This window comes from Porites lutea, chromosome 5 (assembly GCF_958299795.1).
Source record: "Porites lutea chromosome 5, jaPorLute2.1, whole genome shotgun sequence".
Lineage (NCBI taxonomy): Eukaryota > Metazoa > Cnidaria > Anthozoa > Scleractinia > Poritidae > Porites > Porites lutea.
The window spans coordinates 26,529,822-26,546,770 of record NC_133205.1 but is presented as its reverse complement, the minus strand read 5'-3'; the positions used below and the strand labels follow the sequence as shown (position 1 = coordinate 26,546,770).

The 16,949-nt window shown below is 37.2% G+C and overlaps 1 protein-coding gene across 2 annotated transcripts; it reads left to right on the top strand.

Moving 5' to 3' along the window:
- The first annotated feature begins 2,127 nt into the window (after positions 1-2,127).
- On the top strand, positions 2,128-14,328 carry LOC140936930 (homer protein homolog 2-like). 2 transcript variants are annotated; one of them, XM_073386437.1, is made up of 9 exons: positions 2,128-2,458; positions 5,627-5,783; positions 7,286-7,417; positions 8,414-8,623; positions 10,888-10,991; positions 11,403-11,559; positions 11,835-11,954; positions 12,722-12,772; positions 13,399-14,328. In XM_073386437.1, the coding sequence occupies exons 1-9, from the start codon at positions 2,331-2,333 to the stop codon at positions 13,603-13,605; spliced, it is 1,266 nt and encodes a 421-aa protein (XP_073242538.1). In that variant the 5' UTR covers positions 2,128-2,330; the 3' UTR covers positions 13,606-14,328. The 2 variants fall into 2 exon arrangements, with proteins under 2 accessions (XP_073242538.1, XP_073242539.1); XM_073386438.1 differs by lacking the exon at positions 2,128-2,458 and adding an exon at positions 5,420-5,544.
- Positions 14,329-16,949: the final 2,621 nt, after the last annotated feature.

Here is a 16,949-nt window from a genome sequence, read left to right as displayed (position 1 = left end):
TACAAGATTTCCATTGACATTTTCAATCAAATTGATTATGTCTGCCGGTATAACCGTGGCCTGTTGGTTCAAATCGTTCTCATTCAGACGTGAGTCTCTATCTTTTAGTAGAGTAATTTAGGAAAAAACCGTTGACGTCTCAAACTGCACAAGGGACGTGATTTGACACGGGCGGCTGCGGCGTTTATTAAAAAGTGCGTATGGATTGGGTTCAGGAATCTAGCACTGGTTAAAAACAAGCGAAAACTGTAAAAATATTTTTAAAGTGCAATTCAATTACATGTATTTGGGAGTTAAAGAATTATAAATGCTTTTTAAATCAAATATAATTTACTCATATCCTTTTTGCTATTGTGTATTTGTAGGTTGTCCAAGCCGCTGTACTGGGTCAGCGGATTGTCATCCCACTTGTCCAGTGCGTTGTTGCAGGCAAGATTTGGATGAATACATGGATGATGATTGGGACGACCCAATGACATTGAAACGAGATAAACTTTTTAATTAAAAGAGAATGTTAGCATTGCAGTTTTTTAACCTCTTAATAGTGACGAACCGGATACTAAGTTAATTTGGTAATATGTAGCTCCTGCTGGCAATCAGGAATCTCAGTTCCTCCCAGTAATCTGGAACAACAAGCTTTTTCCGATTCTTATTTTCATAGGTTGAGGGCGAATAAATTAAAATAACTAAATTAAATTAATATGATTATTATTATTAATATGATTATCAGTTTACTGAGAGTCCTTAACACTTTACTGTTTCCTTGTAACTTGTCCCACAACCCGTCCACTCCCGGCCGTTAATTGCGAAACTATTTGCAGAATAATCGCCTTGCGTAACAGATCCTTGAAGACCAGTTAACGCCGTCAGAGTGATCAAATCCTCTTTGTATTCTGCCCTTGTCAAAATTAGATTATGACGTCAATATTACCTTCAGTTACCTTTGCACCAATAGTTAGTTAGTTAGTCTGGTCGAGCGCTAGTTCGGACAACGTGGATTTTCCGATCTTCCACAGCCAACCTCGGACGAGGTTGCTCCCCAGTCACTTTGGTCTAGCGTTGCCATTCCGAGTTCTCCGATAATGGCGAACCCAGTGTGCTCAAGCAGGGGCACCAATATGAATATTCAAACCTGTTGACATGAACACTGGATTATTGAAAAAAGCCCACTTCACTTGCTTTGGCCACTCAGTAGCTGTAGCGGTTTTAATAAAGAGCATGCTGTATACGTAGGTAATCTACGAAAGGCGACTTCGTTCTATGCCCCCTCAGCCCTGTGATCCTTTTACCCACTGCACCCGCTGTATCACAGGGCGCGACGTCTTCTCACGGCAATACCGACCTGATGCAGCAGGTGGATGGCCTTCATACAGGAAGACGCACTGATGCAGTGGAAAATTCACATTGTGGATGAGATTTCAGATTTGCCTTTAACATTCTTATCGTACTGTCATACCATTCATTTTTTAAGTTCTATTGAAATTTGTTTGCTTTTTCTTACGCCCATTACTGCAAACTTGTTGAAAGCCATTGATAAGAATCTGGTGACCACCAATGTTGCACACATTTTCTTAGTAGATAGTGTCGCGCGCGGTTTTCCATGATTATGAAAACTAAGCTCTCCTTGTCTATTGTAGGTCATTAGCCACTTCTTTTGCATTCCTGTGCATGCTGTCTGTTTGTTTCATCGCGAAACGACGTTTTCTAATTGTGTGACCATAATTAAACAAGGCCAGAAGCCTATCACCCCAGGCTCCAGATCGACACGCCAAATTAACAATGTTCCTTTATCTTCTTTTTCAACCATTTAGCTAGCTTAGCGAGGAAGGAAAAAATATGAGAGGAATAACTTCGAATTCAATCCACGGAAGATCAGAAAAAAATGCTCGCGCTGTACAATATGGACAGATTCGCGTACTTGCAGCCCGCAACCGTCTTGGACAAAATCCACTTTCGGGTCTCTAAGTATTTGTTTATTGTATCTATGGTAATTAAAGGTGCTATTTGCAAAAACTTCTTTTATATTACTAACAAAGGAATTCCGTTGGTGCAAAGCCAATGACCCTATTAATCTTATGCTATCTTTAAAGCACGTAGAACTCGTTCGCTAGAAAGCCGGTAAGTGATTCCGCACTGCAATGATATAACTCCCTATTGCAAAAAATAGAGGCACGTGAATCGAAGATTTTTTTACATCCATTGTGATGATGCACTTTCATTAGGAACTGATTGACAATTTCCTCGTGTTTGCGGAACAGAAACAAAGCGTCTGTTTGCTTGTATCGCCGTCAATGATCTGAGCTACACAAAGGAACTCACTAAGCGTCACAATGTTTAAACAAGTCCGCCACAAGTTGAGTCATTCGCATAAGCAGACTTCAGTAGAGCTCGTAGATCCGCCCAACGGATTCAGCGAAATTCATGCCATGGAAAACAAGGCTGAAGCCCAAACTCCTGAGTAAGTGATTATTATTTGTGGTTATATAGCATATACTAAAGGTGAATTTATTTGTCCTCCTGGAAGTAATCAAATATATGCTGTATGCATGCAGGATATTGTGGCGAAATCAGTAATCAATCCTTAAATAGGGTATATAAATTGTCGTCATCAACCAATCTACGATTTCAGACTGTTTTGTAACGGTTGACAAAGTTTGCGAACTACAGCTGTTTAAATGTAAGTAAGTGTCTATATCTCATGATCAGCAAAAGATTGTTGCAAACGGATTGAAGCTCGTCAGCAAACCGAGCATCTTTTAAAAAAGCGATGCCGTTTACAAATCATAACTTCGTATCACTTATGCAATTCAAACACGTAGAGCCTTGCGAAGGCTACCGCACTGATCACGGGTCACATGCATTCCCAGTGACAGCCTTGAGGCGCATTCTTAGGAGGTCCAATTTTAGTCACCTATTACACTGTTATTACAAGACAGCTTCTACCAGCTTATTTATTACGACACTACGCAACTCAGCTTTCACCGAAGATGGTACGAAGTACGCGAACAGTCTCGGCAAGGATAGGAGTGATAACCTAATTCGAATATATGGGGGTGGGGGTTGAGAATGGAGTGTTCCCTCATTTTAGGATACGTATGATCCGCACTGGACATTCTCAATAGCTGTGTCTCAAACTCTGACCTTGTTTAAGAGGACAAAAAGCTTTAACTTTTCTCCCTTTTAAAGTCCCAACAATGAAAAAGAGCATCATATGTACGTAAGGGAACTCGATTGACGCAAAATTGTGTGAACAAGTGTTTTGTTTATGGACTGACCCCCCTTCAAAAACGCCGGAGAGGATTCTATAGTAACTCGTAGTTGAATAGTTTTCTTAATTCGAGTTTCATTCTCAGAGAGTTCTACTTTAGGTTTTCGAAAGGGATTTGTTGTTTTATGACTGAGCACATCAAAAATTATATACGCTATCAGGCTTTACGGTGCCCTTACATAATCGAAAGAGGCCAACTCGGGAGGTTACTCCCTGTATAACCCTATAATAGGTAGCTCTGCCCGAAAGGTGTACCTATTTCAAGCTTCAGGTATAAGAGAGGGTACGAGGCTTTCACTAGTTGAGGTATGTGAAAGGGCGGGGAAATCTTTCATTGTGTTCCGATCTGTGAAAGGACCTAAGAGCTAACGGGAGCATTTAAATGGCTGGGGAAAAGACAAGAAAACTTTTGGTTTAGTGATTTATATTGATATTTTTGCAGTGTTCTACACTAGTATATGAAAGGGGTACCATATTTGTCAATAACTGAGGTATACGATTGGTCTGGCTTTACTGTTAAAAATGGTATATAAAAAGGTAAGCGGTTGACCCTCTGTGCGGAGCCTCGTGTACACAACATTGTTGATTACCCCCCCCACACACACACACACCCCGGAGGACGCCAAGAATGTATCGCTTGTTACTAGTTCTAGTAACTGATTTTGGCCGGATGAAATAAACTCAAACCTGGCTCAACGCGTATCAATACTGAAAACGAAGCGAGTGTGTAAACATACTTTAAGACTCTACAGTCAAATGTGAAGCATCGAAAACTTGTTTGGGAACAACAACGAGTCTATAGCTTTTCAGGTGTTATTCAAGAAGAGAAGCGCCAAACGGCTGATCTTTTTTTGACCTTTTTCTAACAGAAATCTTTTGAAGTCGCTCCTTACTTTAGTAAGCTTAACATTTTCTTTGGAAGACAGTATGACTGAGGGGTACGGTGTGGGCGGAGCATCCCTGCACCCTAATGAAGTGCACAGCAGTAACTGACTTAAGAGCAAAATACATTTCACGATGCATTTTATGCTAGCAGGTTTGCTTTTATTTCATTTTTTTTCAAGTTAAGATGACCTCGATACCGTGGGTTCCCCTTTCCGCGGGTAAGTTGAAAAGAAGTCGGTCGAGAACAGGTTATGGGCTCCTGTCGGAAATCGAAATCATGTGCTAGCTGTGAAAAATTGCCATTTTCTTGTTTACAGATCCCCAGTAAAATTCGGACATAATTTTCAAATTGCGGCGTCACGGTCTTTATTATTACGTTTTTAGATCCTTCTTGTTTACTAAATAACTTAACGGCTGGTTAACCGCATGCACCGACGAATTGTTACGTAACCAGATTTAAAAATAGAAGATTTGACAAACCGGGTCTAAATACAGTACCCGGAAAACCATCCTAAATAGCATATATTTCAATCTACTGCTGAAGTGTTTCTCATTTGGATACTCTGAAATCTAAGGGGTTCTTTATGTACATAAATCTCGAAACTTTGTTGCTCGAAAATAATGAAATTGAATGATATTTCAGTTACAGCCAGCTGTGCAGCTGATCGTGCAGTAAAAACCCGCATATAGGACCCTAGAATTTTCGATGTCAGGCTGAACAGTTTCTTATATTTTATGTTAGTTTTTCACAATTCAGGCTGAATAGGTTCTTAATAGGTTCTTATTTTTCAGAGGTTGTTGTAGTGTAACCATTGGCAGAAATATTGTAATAGTTTGGCACTTGTATTTTCAACAAAAAAATACTTGCATACACAAAAAAACATTTTGGGCTATGTACGTATTAAATTATGCACTGTAGCTTTATGGAAAACATATTTCTAGGGAAAATCCAAACAAATGATTAAATTCAAGGAAAACATATCATAGTAACTTTTTGTCACAAGTTTCGTTCTCACACAGTACAATTAAAATCCAAAATTTTGACTTTCAAAATTTGAGTCCTTTTTTTGTACGTGAAAAGCTATTTTTCTTTGCCAGGCTGAACAGGTTCTTATATTCTAGGGTATTCAAATACCAAATTTCAGCCTGAAGGTTCTTAAATCATGAGGTTCTTATATGCGGGTTTTTACCGCTGTATTAGTTCCGAAAAGCTACGATAATTATATTTCCATCGGTCGCATCATGTACGTATGAGGAAATCTAATGCAATCGGCCAGGTTACCAAGACTCTCGGTCAAGTGAAGTGTGAAACACAAACGATCGATGTGCAGTCTTGAGTAAACCCCTCAGTCGCATATTTATTCAGTAGAAATAGCATCCTTGTCCATGGGGTAAAACTTTTTGACTTTGTGGATGCGATTTTAATCGTAATGAGACCATTTTTTGATTTCTAATTAATGTATTTCTCTGCAGGGAACAGCCGGTTTTCTCGACCCGAGCTCACGTCTTCCAGATCGACCCTGCTACGAAGAAAAGCTGGCTTCCTTGCTCAAAGCAAGCTGTCACCGTGTCTTTCTATTATGACCCGAACAAGGAGACACATCGCATAATATCGGTTGATGGCTCAAAGGTAAGAAAGACTCTCTTTTAAAATTATTAACACGCACATTCGAGCTGTATACGTAGCTGACGTTTCTTGATAATATTTATATCCGCTTTGTAGTTGATTTCAACACATAAACTTAATCAAGTTCAAGCTTTTATGCTAATCCTAGAATGTTTATCTTGTCTGCTTCGTTCTTATGAGGCCTAAATCTACGGAGAAACAGTGCTACAGATCGCTAATTAACGAAATAATAACGAAAGGAAGTTTCTGTTTATATCGGGTTATTCTTTCCTGTCAGAGCGCTTATACGAAGCAACATAACAGAGTCGCGGCTTCCAGCAAATTTTACAACCATCAGTTTTGATAAAGCTGTTTTGTTTTGAATTAAAAAACACAGGCATTGAACCTAACACTGGTTTTAGTCCAATTGTAGGTAAAGTTTCATCTATATTAACCTTTATATCCGAGCAATAGTATAAACTTACGAAGCTATGGATATATTCAGCGCATTCCCACAGTCAAGTGATATTGACAACGAGCGAAATGTACAATGGTGTTGTGCACGTTTTTTCCACACTGCTTTCGGCAGATAAAACCTATCTGGCCGGCTGAAAATGTGCTTTGTTGTTAAAATTTAAAGTGGCGATAATTGCTAACCGTGAAATTATTAATAAATAAGTGTTCGTCGAAGCGTTAGGCAAATTTAAAATTTATCATCCCATGCAAGATTATCAAGATTATTGTTCTCAGATCCAGTCCAAAAAGACTTAAAGTGTCATTTCTGTTAACGATTTAGTTTCAACTCTTTCAGCTCAATTTATATTTCAACAAATAATTTTGAGAGTTAAATATAGATGAATATTTTGCCACATTCCCTGGCCAGCAATATCTTAAATTATCAACAAAATTGTCCTTCCTTTTATGAGGGTGCAATGAATTTAACAGGGGCCACTAACACTTGAAATTTAAATAGCTGTTCTCATTTTTGATGGTCTAAGATACTATTCCAAAGTCATGCAGACACTTGTATGTGATCCTGACCTGTGATTGGCTGTTTAGGACTTGGGGCACCCCTAGTTGAGTTCTCTGTACTGTAACACATACCCTCAACAAACAAATCAAACATTTAAGCAAATATGACTATTGCTGTTTCTAACTTTTGTTGTGTTAAATTTATTCTCAAATAGAAAAGTTTCACTGTGATTGGTGTAAGATGTGCTTTGTAAAATAATTATGATACTTGGAGGAGCTCATAACCCTTGTCCTCTTAACAGGAAATGCTGTGTTTATTAAACTTCTGCTACCTAAGGGCCTTAAAAGTGCTATCAAGGAAAATGAATAGATACTTAATTTTTGTGTAAAAAAATCCATACTGGCCACAGGTGTCCCACTTATTGGAGACAAAAAACAGGAATAAACAATACTAACTCCAGCAGTCTACCTTTTTGCTGGTAACAGAAAAATGTGTGGTCCTCCGTATTTAAAAACTACACAGCTAGTAAGCTTGAATGAACTTTTTTCGACAGGCCATTGTTAATAGCACGATACTACCAAACATGACATTTACCAAGACATCCCAGAAGTTTGGTCAGTGGTCAGATGCACGAGCTAACACTGTCTTCGGCTTAGGATTTCCCTCTGAAGTTGAATTAAACAAGGTTTGTTAAGAATGCTGACATTTTAAATTAAATTTGTTCTACACTTTTAGTAGGGACAGGTACTCAATTTAAATGTAGCATTTCTGTCACTATCTTGTCAAGGTGAATCGACGGTTAAACACAGACACTTAGTCAACACAATAAAACATAGAAATATTTACTCAACCCTTCTCAATGCAAAAAACTAAAAAATGCATACATGTTCGTTCCTCGTTGTCACATGCTCATTCAACTGTCAATCAAGATTGCGCCCAAAACCGGAAGCAGAGGCACAATCTTGTGTCACTCCATGATATTATTTTGTGGTTCAGTTCTATGCTATTTTTCGTTTCCTTTTAACTCCCTAACATAATCTTTAACATGTAAGACTTGTAATAAACAAAGATTGCAGAGTGTGATCCCAGACTGTTTCTCCTTTGGCAAGTTGCTGATGATGCCGTTCACCCCTGCAGAATAAAAAGGGATGCCAGATATGTGCCCCAAGATTCGACATCAGCTGTTATCCCATACAATCTCCCTCCACTATGTACAAAGATTGTTACAGTAGATTTTGTGCAATGATAAAAAAGTTGAAACAGTCAGACAGTATATAAGTTATGTACAGTTGGCTTGTGACAAAAAGGTACCCTTGAAATGTGTCTTGTAATGACATGATTTAAGCAATCCTATGATATGAACATTTGAATGAAACCACTCTGGAAGAATAGGGTGTTCATTAGGCATTGGAGATCGTAGATTTCTCCGTTTATTATCCAGAATTCTCCAGCTAATGGTGGGTAGCCTTTAACTATTTTTTATTGAGACGTGGAGCCTCTTTCAGAATATTGTCTTGTACGATATTACACCTTTCTCCTGCTACTGGAATTTTTAATGAAAACCCTGAGAATATGTGTGGTAGGCTATTGATTGATTCATGGATTGGACTTAGTTGAGTGTAGTGAAACCCAGTGTGATTTCTATAGTGGAAGATCTATTTCACATATGGCCTGTATTCAGTTTGCAGACAAATTCAAGGAAGCCAAAGGCTCTATCAGGGCGACTGGTAGTACAGGCAGTACAACATCCTCTTCATCAGCTACTGGTGTGACTGTTAACGGCACATCAAGTGGAGTGGTGAATGGAACAGCAGAGTCACCTCAGGGCACACCTAATGCTGCACATAAAACAGCTTCTGTAAGAAGCAACTCATCTGCAAGTAGTGGGGAGGTAAGGACTATAGCTGGTCATACTGGGCCGTTTCCAGGTTGCCTCAAGCCTCTCTTTAAGCGAGTCTAAGTGCAAAGCTACTGATATGAAAATGTTTTTTTTATTTTCATGGAAATAGTATCTTTTTAACATTAAGGTTTCTGCCCTTAGTCTCATTTTAAAAGTGAGAGGTTTTGGAACCCAGAAGTGGCATGCAAATGCAGGAGTGCTAACATTGGCTATTATAAATTAGTAAAATCCAACTAGAGGTCTATTATCAATGCTGCATTCTGATTGGTTGAGCTACTACTAGGCTATATGTTATAACCCCCTAGTAGCAAATAGCGCGGGCTTTTTGGCGGCAAAAAAGGATTGAAGTCTAGCTTTAACTAGCTAAAATTTTTTTATTCTCGATATTTTTGACCAGCTAGTTGGATTTTACTAAAACAATATTATTCCTCTCGCCCTCATGGCCTCTGAGTCAATAGCCCATGAGACCAAAGTATAGTTTAGTCCCTGTGCTTGTTGAGTTCAGGAACATAATTTTCTATTTCTTAAGAATTAATCTTTAAGGGTTCCCTATTCCTATTTCTGCAAAAACTTGTGATTGGGTTGCATGATATTATGCTGGATCTTAAAGGTTCCTCATTTGTCCAAAAATTTATTCTAAACAACCAAATTAGACACCTGAGTTCATCTAAGCCACTTCCAATGGAGGTATCAACAAAACTGCTGTTACTAAAACAGTATTTAATATTGTTAGTGGTTAGCCAAGCAACAAGCTGTAAACTTATTTAATTGATCATTTAAAGTTTTGATTTATGACATATGTAGTACTATGTTGTGTAAATACTCTCAGCATTGTTTATAGCTTATATTTATAGTTTGTTTGTATAAATAACCTTTTTCACTTTTTCTGGGTATGAGTTGTGTTTGGTTGTTTAATAAATATTGTTATTAATTTCTAACTTTAAATCTGAGGACAAAATCCCTTAGTTTCATGCCTTCATGTGGTCCTGTTTGTCTTATCTTTTATTTGTATGGTGAAATCTTGAAATTTTTTGAATAACAAAAAAAGTTTTTTCTTATTTTAGCCACCCCCCAAATAAAAGAACTACATTTACATAGCTGCAGGCTTGATCAGCTATTTTGATATTATTTTTAACAGATAACTGATTATATTTATGTTGTTGAAACAATAGCTTTGACACAAATTTATTGCTTTATGACATTTTTTTGACCACAATAGTTAATTGAACATGCAAATTTCTTTGCCTCAACTTACTGAACTTTGATATTTCATTCAGTATACACATTTTCCATTTTGTGTTATCAATATTGGCCTCCTTCATCTACCTTGTTTACAAATGGAACATTTAGGCAGAAGAATATCTCTACCAGCTTCATTCAAAATGACAGCTCCTTTCATGGTATAAGCAAATTTAAAATTTAATGTCTTATTGACTTGACTTATTGTATTTTACCACTTTTCTTATTTAAATAATGAGTCACTCTGTTTCCTGTATAATTTCAAGTTAATGATAATACGTACAGTAGAACCTCAATAACTCGAACTTGGATAACCTGAATTCCCCGCTAACTGGAATTAAACTTCCTCTCCCTTGAGCGAAATTTCACTGAAATTTACCCCAATAACATGCATTCCTTGCTATAAACTCAAACTGTTTTTCCTTCCCTTCAGAGTTCGAGTTACCAGGGTTCTACTGTATGTGTTTATGTTGTAGGTTAAATCCATTCTTTGGTAAGGTTAAACCTGTATTCAACCTATAAAGGTTGACTTCCAACTTGCAGGTTTCTAACCTTAGTAATCTGCCCTGAATGCTGGTTTAACCTGAAAAGGCCTTCTACCACAACATGGGTTTTCTGTACTTAAGAAGATTTTGTTTTAATTATGGGACAGAATATCATTTTCATTACTTGCAAATTCTTATTATTTACCAGTTCATAATCTCTTGTTTAAAGTTTTGTCAACATGAATTTAGCTGGCTTAGTTAATAACAAAATCGACGACAACAACAACAGATAATTATGACCTCTTGAGCTTGTATAATTTTGTTTTCCCAATGTTGGTCATTTGACGTCCCCAAGGGAATTAATTCTTTGTTTTCTCATGAATTATACATACATACATATGCATGTGAGTAAGAGGAAATTTAAAAGAAATAGCTCTCCTGAGTAACCTTTATGACCTACATTGGGAAAACAAGCCATACAAGAGGGAAACTGTGGTCAACTCAATTTTATAACAATATTTAAATCTCTAGGATGAAACAAGAGAGACAACTGGAATCAGCCATAAAGTAGTTGGAAACACAGAATCGCACCTGAAATACGAAAATGATAGACTCAAGATGGCGTTAGCCCAAAGGTATAGGAAAATTTAAAAACTTTGAATCTCAAATTTCTTTAAAAATTAAAACATTTTGGGTTTAGGTCAGTGCAAGTTCATTTTTGGTTGTGATTGGTCTTTGGTCATTGTTACTAAATTTTGCTCACTTTTAATTTTGCAACATTCCACTGAGCTGGTGACCTCCTCTAACTCTGACTTTTTAGTATAACTAGATGGTAGGCACGTTTATGACTCTGACTCTGACTCTGTTGCTGATTAAAACAAGCCTTTGGCCCATTTTCACCAGCCCTCCCCCTCCCCCCTTAATAGTTAATGTCTCTCATTTTAAATTTTCATGGATGCTTTTCTTGCTTGTCTTTGATTTTTGAAAAGTATGTCATGCAAAATTAGGCTCAATAAGGTATTAATTGTGTCTTGTCTTTTTGACAGCTCTGCTAATGCTAAAAAGTGGGAGACAGAACTGCAGACACTGAAAAATAATAATGCCAGACTGACAGCTGCATTACAGGAGAGCACAACAAATGTGGAGGAGTGGAAAAAACAACTGAATGCCTACAAGGAAGAGAATATTAAACTTAGAAAAAAGGTGCATGCTTGCAGAAAAAATACTTTAAATTAATAATTTTTGTAATAATTGATTTTTATTACCGATATGTTTATTTATTTATTTGTTATTCATTGTTTTGTAGCATTTTAGTGGATGAAATTTTGTTGCAAAATTGCACTGGGAATAAATGTACATTTCTTTCTCACCTCATTTCACATTAAAGTCTTCTAACCAAAGAAAATTGCACATTGCAGTGACACAAAAATGATATTTAATCCCTGTCGTAATTAACCTCATTATACTTTTTCTTTTAGGTCCAAGAAATAGAATCATCAGACCAAGTATCAGATACATTAAATGCGCTTCAGCAAGAGAAGCTCACTCTGGATGGACGAGTGATTCAGCTTGAGAGCATGATAAGACAGAAAGATGAGGTCAGCTGGAAATTCAAGCTAATGTTTCTTTGGAGTTTATATATTGTTTTCAAGGAATTCAAAATATTAAACAATGCTCGCTTTGGCTAGAGACAGGGTGGGGTATCTTTGCCTTTAAAAAGACTGTGAAACATTACTGTGGTTTGATTTATAAACTCTACTACTAAGGATTTTATCTCTCATAATTGATAACTAGCTTCTGGACTTTCTATATTTGGTTCCCTTTAAGTTCTTACACTCGTAAACAAAACAACGATGATCGTGTACTGTTGTCGTTAATTTTTTTTAACTCAGGTAATTTTTATTTTTCCATTGTTTTTGGGTGTGGTAATTGTATGCTAATTCATTCAAAACAAAGGAAAGACAAAAATTACCTGAAATAAAAAATTAACTGCAACATACAGCTGTATAAAATCATCACATCCAACCAAACCAGTAATAATGTTATTTTTGGGTGGGATGGCACATCACCATTAGCAAAGGATGTTGTTATTAAATGTCATTTTCCTCTGGTCTTGTCCTTGTCTTTTCAGTCTTTTCTGTGTGACTGCACTATTTATAACAAGGGCTACAAAGTCATATATAGAGATCACAAGGAATACTGGCCTACATTTTTGGCTTTTTCTCCGTGTCCCCTCAGTCTTCAACATCAGTGTCAAAACCTTCCTATTCTATTACAGATACCTTTGCACCTGAAACCCTTAACTACATAATATCAACACACTGGATGGTATTTTTTTCCTAATTCTAGCATGTTTTCTTTTTAGGACAATACCAATTTAAGACAAGCAAATGCTGAACTTACAAATCAGAATCAGGTTGGTGGTAAACTGTTATCCCAAGTATTTAGTGTAAAGGTAAAGGGGCACAAGAGCCAAACACCCAAACAGCCAGAGCTTATCCTGGTTTCCTTAGCATGAAGCAAAATTGCCTTGTAAGAGTATTGTTAGTCTCCCCTGGCCGCTTGCTAGTACATCGCAGGGTCAGACAATACCCCAGTATGTTGCCCGTACCCATTTATACACCTGGGTGAAGAGAGAGAAAGATTGAAGTTCCTTGTCTAAGAAAACGACGAGACCGCGAGGCTTGAATCATGGACCACCAGATCTAGGTGTTTAAAACTGCTCTGCCACACATGACTCCACAGTGCTGAGTGTGCTGTGGTTTATATAGTTTTACATGTTTTTACAGCTTTACGCGTCATTTACGTACTATTCCAAATTTCAATTTGCAAGGTCTGAAATACCAAATGATAACATGTGAAAGTACTACAAAAGAAATTTACTTGAATGAAAACACCTCATTCATACTAGGCGACCAGCAATGACCATTTTCATTCAAACTAGGATTGAAAAGGGGTAATGCCTATTTTAATTTATTACGTATGCAGGGAGTTGCGTTTAAAATGTGTAGACGAAGTTAACAGCAGCATTGCTTTTTTTAGACCCTGCAAGTGGAAAATGATAGAATGCATTTAAAAACAGAGGAGCTGATGTCTCAGTTGAACAAGAATGCTTTGGATGAATCTCGTGTGAATGAGCTCAATGAACTCCAGCAACTACTGGCTGGGAAGATTGACGAGCTTAATTCTCTCAGCGTAAGGTTAGCAGCAACCTTGCAAGGGAAGCCGCCTGAATTGGATAATAGCTGAATTGAAATTTGAAACATTCCATCTTTGATTTGAAACTCCTGCCAGCGGCTTCAGGAGAGAAAATTTAATTTATTCAAATGACCACATCATATAAACATCAGAAATTATCAAGTAGAATCATTTAACCAGATATGAACTTTAATTGTTTATTGTGCCATTTATGGTAAATGGAATGGAGTTGACACAAAATAGTTGCACTAGGTGTACTGAAATGTACTTTAGAAATGAAGTCTTAAGTGCTAATTTAGTTCATTTTAGAAGTTCATCATTCCAGCAGGCAAGATTTTTTTAATCATAAAAAAAGGGAAAAGCCAGCAGACAGTCTGACTATTTTTTAATACATATTCCAATTTCTTTTAAAATAGCATCTTGTCTCTTGACTGACAGAATTGCAGTTATTTTTCTCAGTGAAAGATAGAATATACTGTTCATTAAACTGCAAACTCGACAAGCCAATGCCTTTAACTTTTTTGTCAATTGTTATTGAAATATGTTGAAACAAAAAAAAAATGAGATTGTCTGAATAGGATTTAAGGATTTTTTGCCTTTTAGAAGCCCATAAAAGCGGTCTTAGTGGTCTTATTTTGCTGGGGCCAGTTGTTCGAGGGCCAATTAGTGCTAACTTGGGTTTAAATTTTTACCCGGGTTTCTGTTTCCTTAGTTCAAAATCATTTTCTCGGATAATGTTCTTTACTCTTTTTTAGAGTATCCAATCTTTAAATTGAAGACAAAGAGAATTGAACTCAGTTTGCTCTTTATGCTTCCATATCTGAATTTAAATTTTGCACTAACCTTGGGTTACCTTGGAACAACCCCACCCTGGATAATAATAATGTAAAATGTACTTGCTAACAAATTGTTTATGTAGTTAATGAAAAATTCCTTTCAATCTTTTGTCAAATAATAAGTAAAAATTTGAAAAGCAAGGATTTTATTACGTGCTGTTATTGTTATTTTTTTTTTCTACTCATTTTACAAATGAAACTACTCATGATTCAGAGATTTGTTACTTGGTTCGTCTATTAGAAAGTCAGAATAAAAACATGTCTTAGACATGTTAGTTGTGCCAATACTACAATATAATACAAAGTGTGAAATTGTAATGTTTGCATAGTTTTATAAAGAGTGATTTTCATTGGCCAAATTTACTAATAAAAATTGTATATTAGAACAGTATAAATTATTTGTGGAATGTTCGATACTTTGTAGATATATACATGCTATGTAACCCACTAACCTTAATATATTAACATAACCGTAATAATTGATAAAAGTGTGGAAGCGATGTAACGAAGCATTTTTGTAGTCAACAAGAGAATGAATAAAACCCCTTTAGCATACCAAGGGTTCTAATGGTATGTAAACAGCCGAAGACATCAAACAGAATGTAATAAAATAAACATTATTTTATTTTGTTTATCTTTCTCATTTTAGTTGCCTTTTTTATCAAGTAACGTAGTGTCTTGTGAGAGCTCATTATTTAAATTTTACTTTTCTATTGTATAATACTTACCTTTTGCTTGTTGGTCCCCGATATGTTTTACAGTTTAAGTATACAATTATTACCTTCATATAGTGACCCAGAAAGGTGCTGAAGATGCTTTCGGGACTAAGAAGACAAGATTGTTTTATTTTTTTCCTCAATTAGTCCTTTTGTCTTGTCTTGATCCTCTTGTTATTTTTCTAGTAATTTTATCAGAAGGTAGAAACAAGTTCTTTCAAGGTCTCCACTCCACTATTCTGTCTCGGCTTAGTAAGAACTTGTACACAGTAGAGCGACTACAGACGCTAAGGTAAAAGACAGGGTTGTCGTTTCTTCAATTCAAAATTGTTGTTTTCGTATTATTAAGTCAGTAGATCATGTGGTCGCAGGCGATGAGAAGTAAGTACAGGCCAGGTAGATATAACCATACTTCGCTCCATTCCCATGATACCTTTCTCTGTCTCACGTGGGGGTTTTCTCTGAGGAAGAGGTGTCTAACTTATCGTCTTCTTGTTATGTATCATGGTCTTTTTAAATGAGCTGTGAGCTGTCCTTTATGGGTCCTCAACGAATACTTCAAGCCCGTTTCCATTTATAAACCCAGTTTGACGCAAAAGGTAACCTTTTATCAAAAATGGTCCGCCTTTCACATGCTTTGGCTGGCACTTATCAATTAGAATATCCGAAAATTGTGCGAAGGGAAAATAACAGTTAACTTTAGCTGAAACAAGTGATAAAACTTGGACCAAATCCTGGGGAAATAGCTTTTTGTTCAAGTTCCTATGGAGTTACAAAGTGAGGCTCAACAGTTTAGCCCGGGGATGCTACTGGGAATTTTTGGTGAGAGTGTGCCGCCCGGTTCTCCAAATCCTGACCCTGTTTCAGACCAAAAAATGTCATTTTCCACACCCGTTTTCTGGCCTCTAAAATCTATACCAGTTCTCAGACCCGGCCCCAGTTGTTCAAAAGTTGGATAGCGCTATCCACCGGATAATTCCCTATCCAACGGAGAAGTATTTGGGAAACCAATTGCGGTATCCACTGCCGGATAGAGATTTATCCATCGGATAGCGCTACATACCTTTTGAACAACTGGGGCCTGGCCTCTAGGAAATTAGAATTATGTCATGAACGCCAACAAAAAGTCTTGAAATCCATTTCGACTTCGCATAATACTCTTTCTTCCTTATTCATTTGGAATTGAAATGACAAATAAGTTCATATACTCCCCTTGTTCCCTTGAAAACCATACTCGATTTCGAGACCAAAATGGGCAAAGTCTGTACCTGTTATAGGCCTAAAAACCATACCCTTTGGGACGGCACATACCTTATATGGCTAGTAGCCCCAGCGGAGATGGGCAGTTCGGCAACTATCAAAAAACATGCTCCATCTACCTGAGAAGTGACAAGAATTCAGTGAACTGAGCACAGACAACACATGCGACAAGAGAAGTAAAACTTGTATTAATGGGGTAAGCGTTGGAACGATCAGGATCAGTGATCCGAGATCCAAGATCACTCGAATAATACCGATGAATCCTTGTCCAGGGGGGAATTAGTAGCCTCCCTGTACAACACAGACGTTTTTAGGGCTTCGTCACGTGTTGCTTCGTGGATCACTCCAAAGCAACGTACCGTTAGTGACACGCGGTTCACCGACACACCAGGTGACAGGGGCAACCAACTGCAACGACCTTTTTCTGTACTGTTCGAACGAGCAAAATGTGAATGAAGACAAAACGTCACCTAGAATCTTCTAATGAAAGTACGACTGCTCGATGTCCTCTAACATTCGACCAGTACCCACCAGGGTAACGTATAGTTTCAGACAAGACAAAAAACAAGTTAACTTTTTCGAG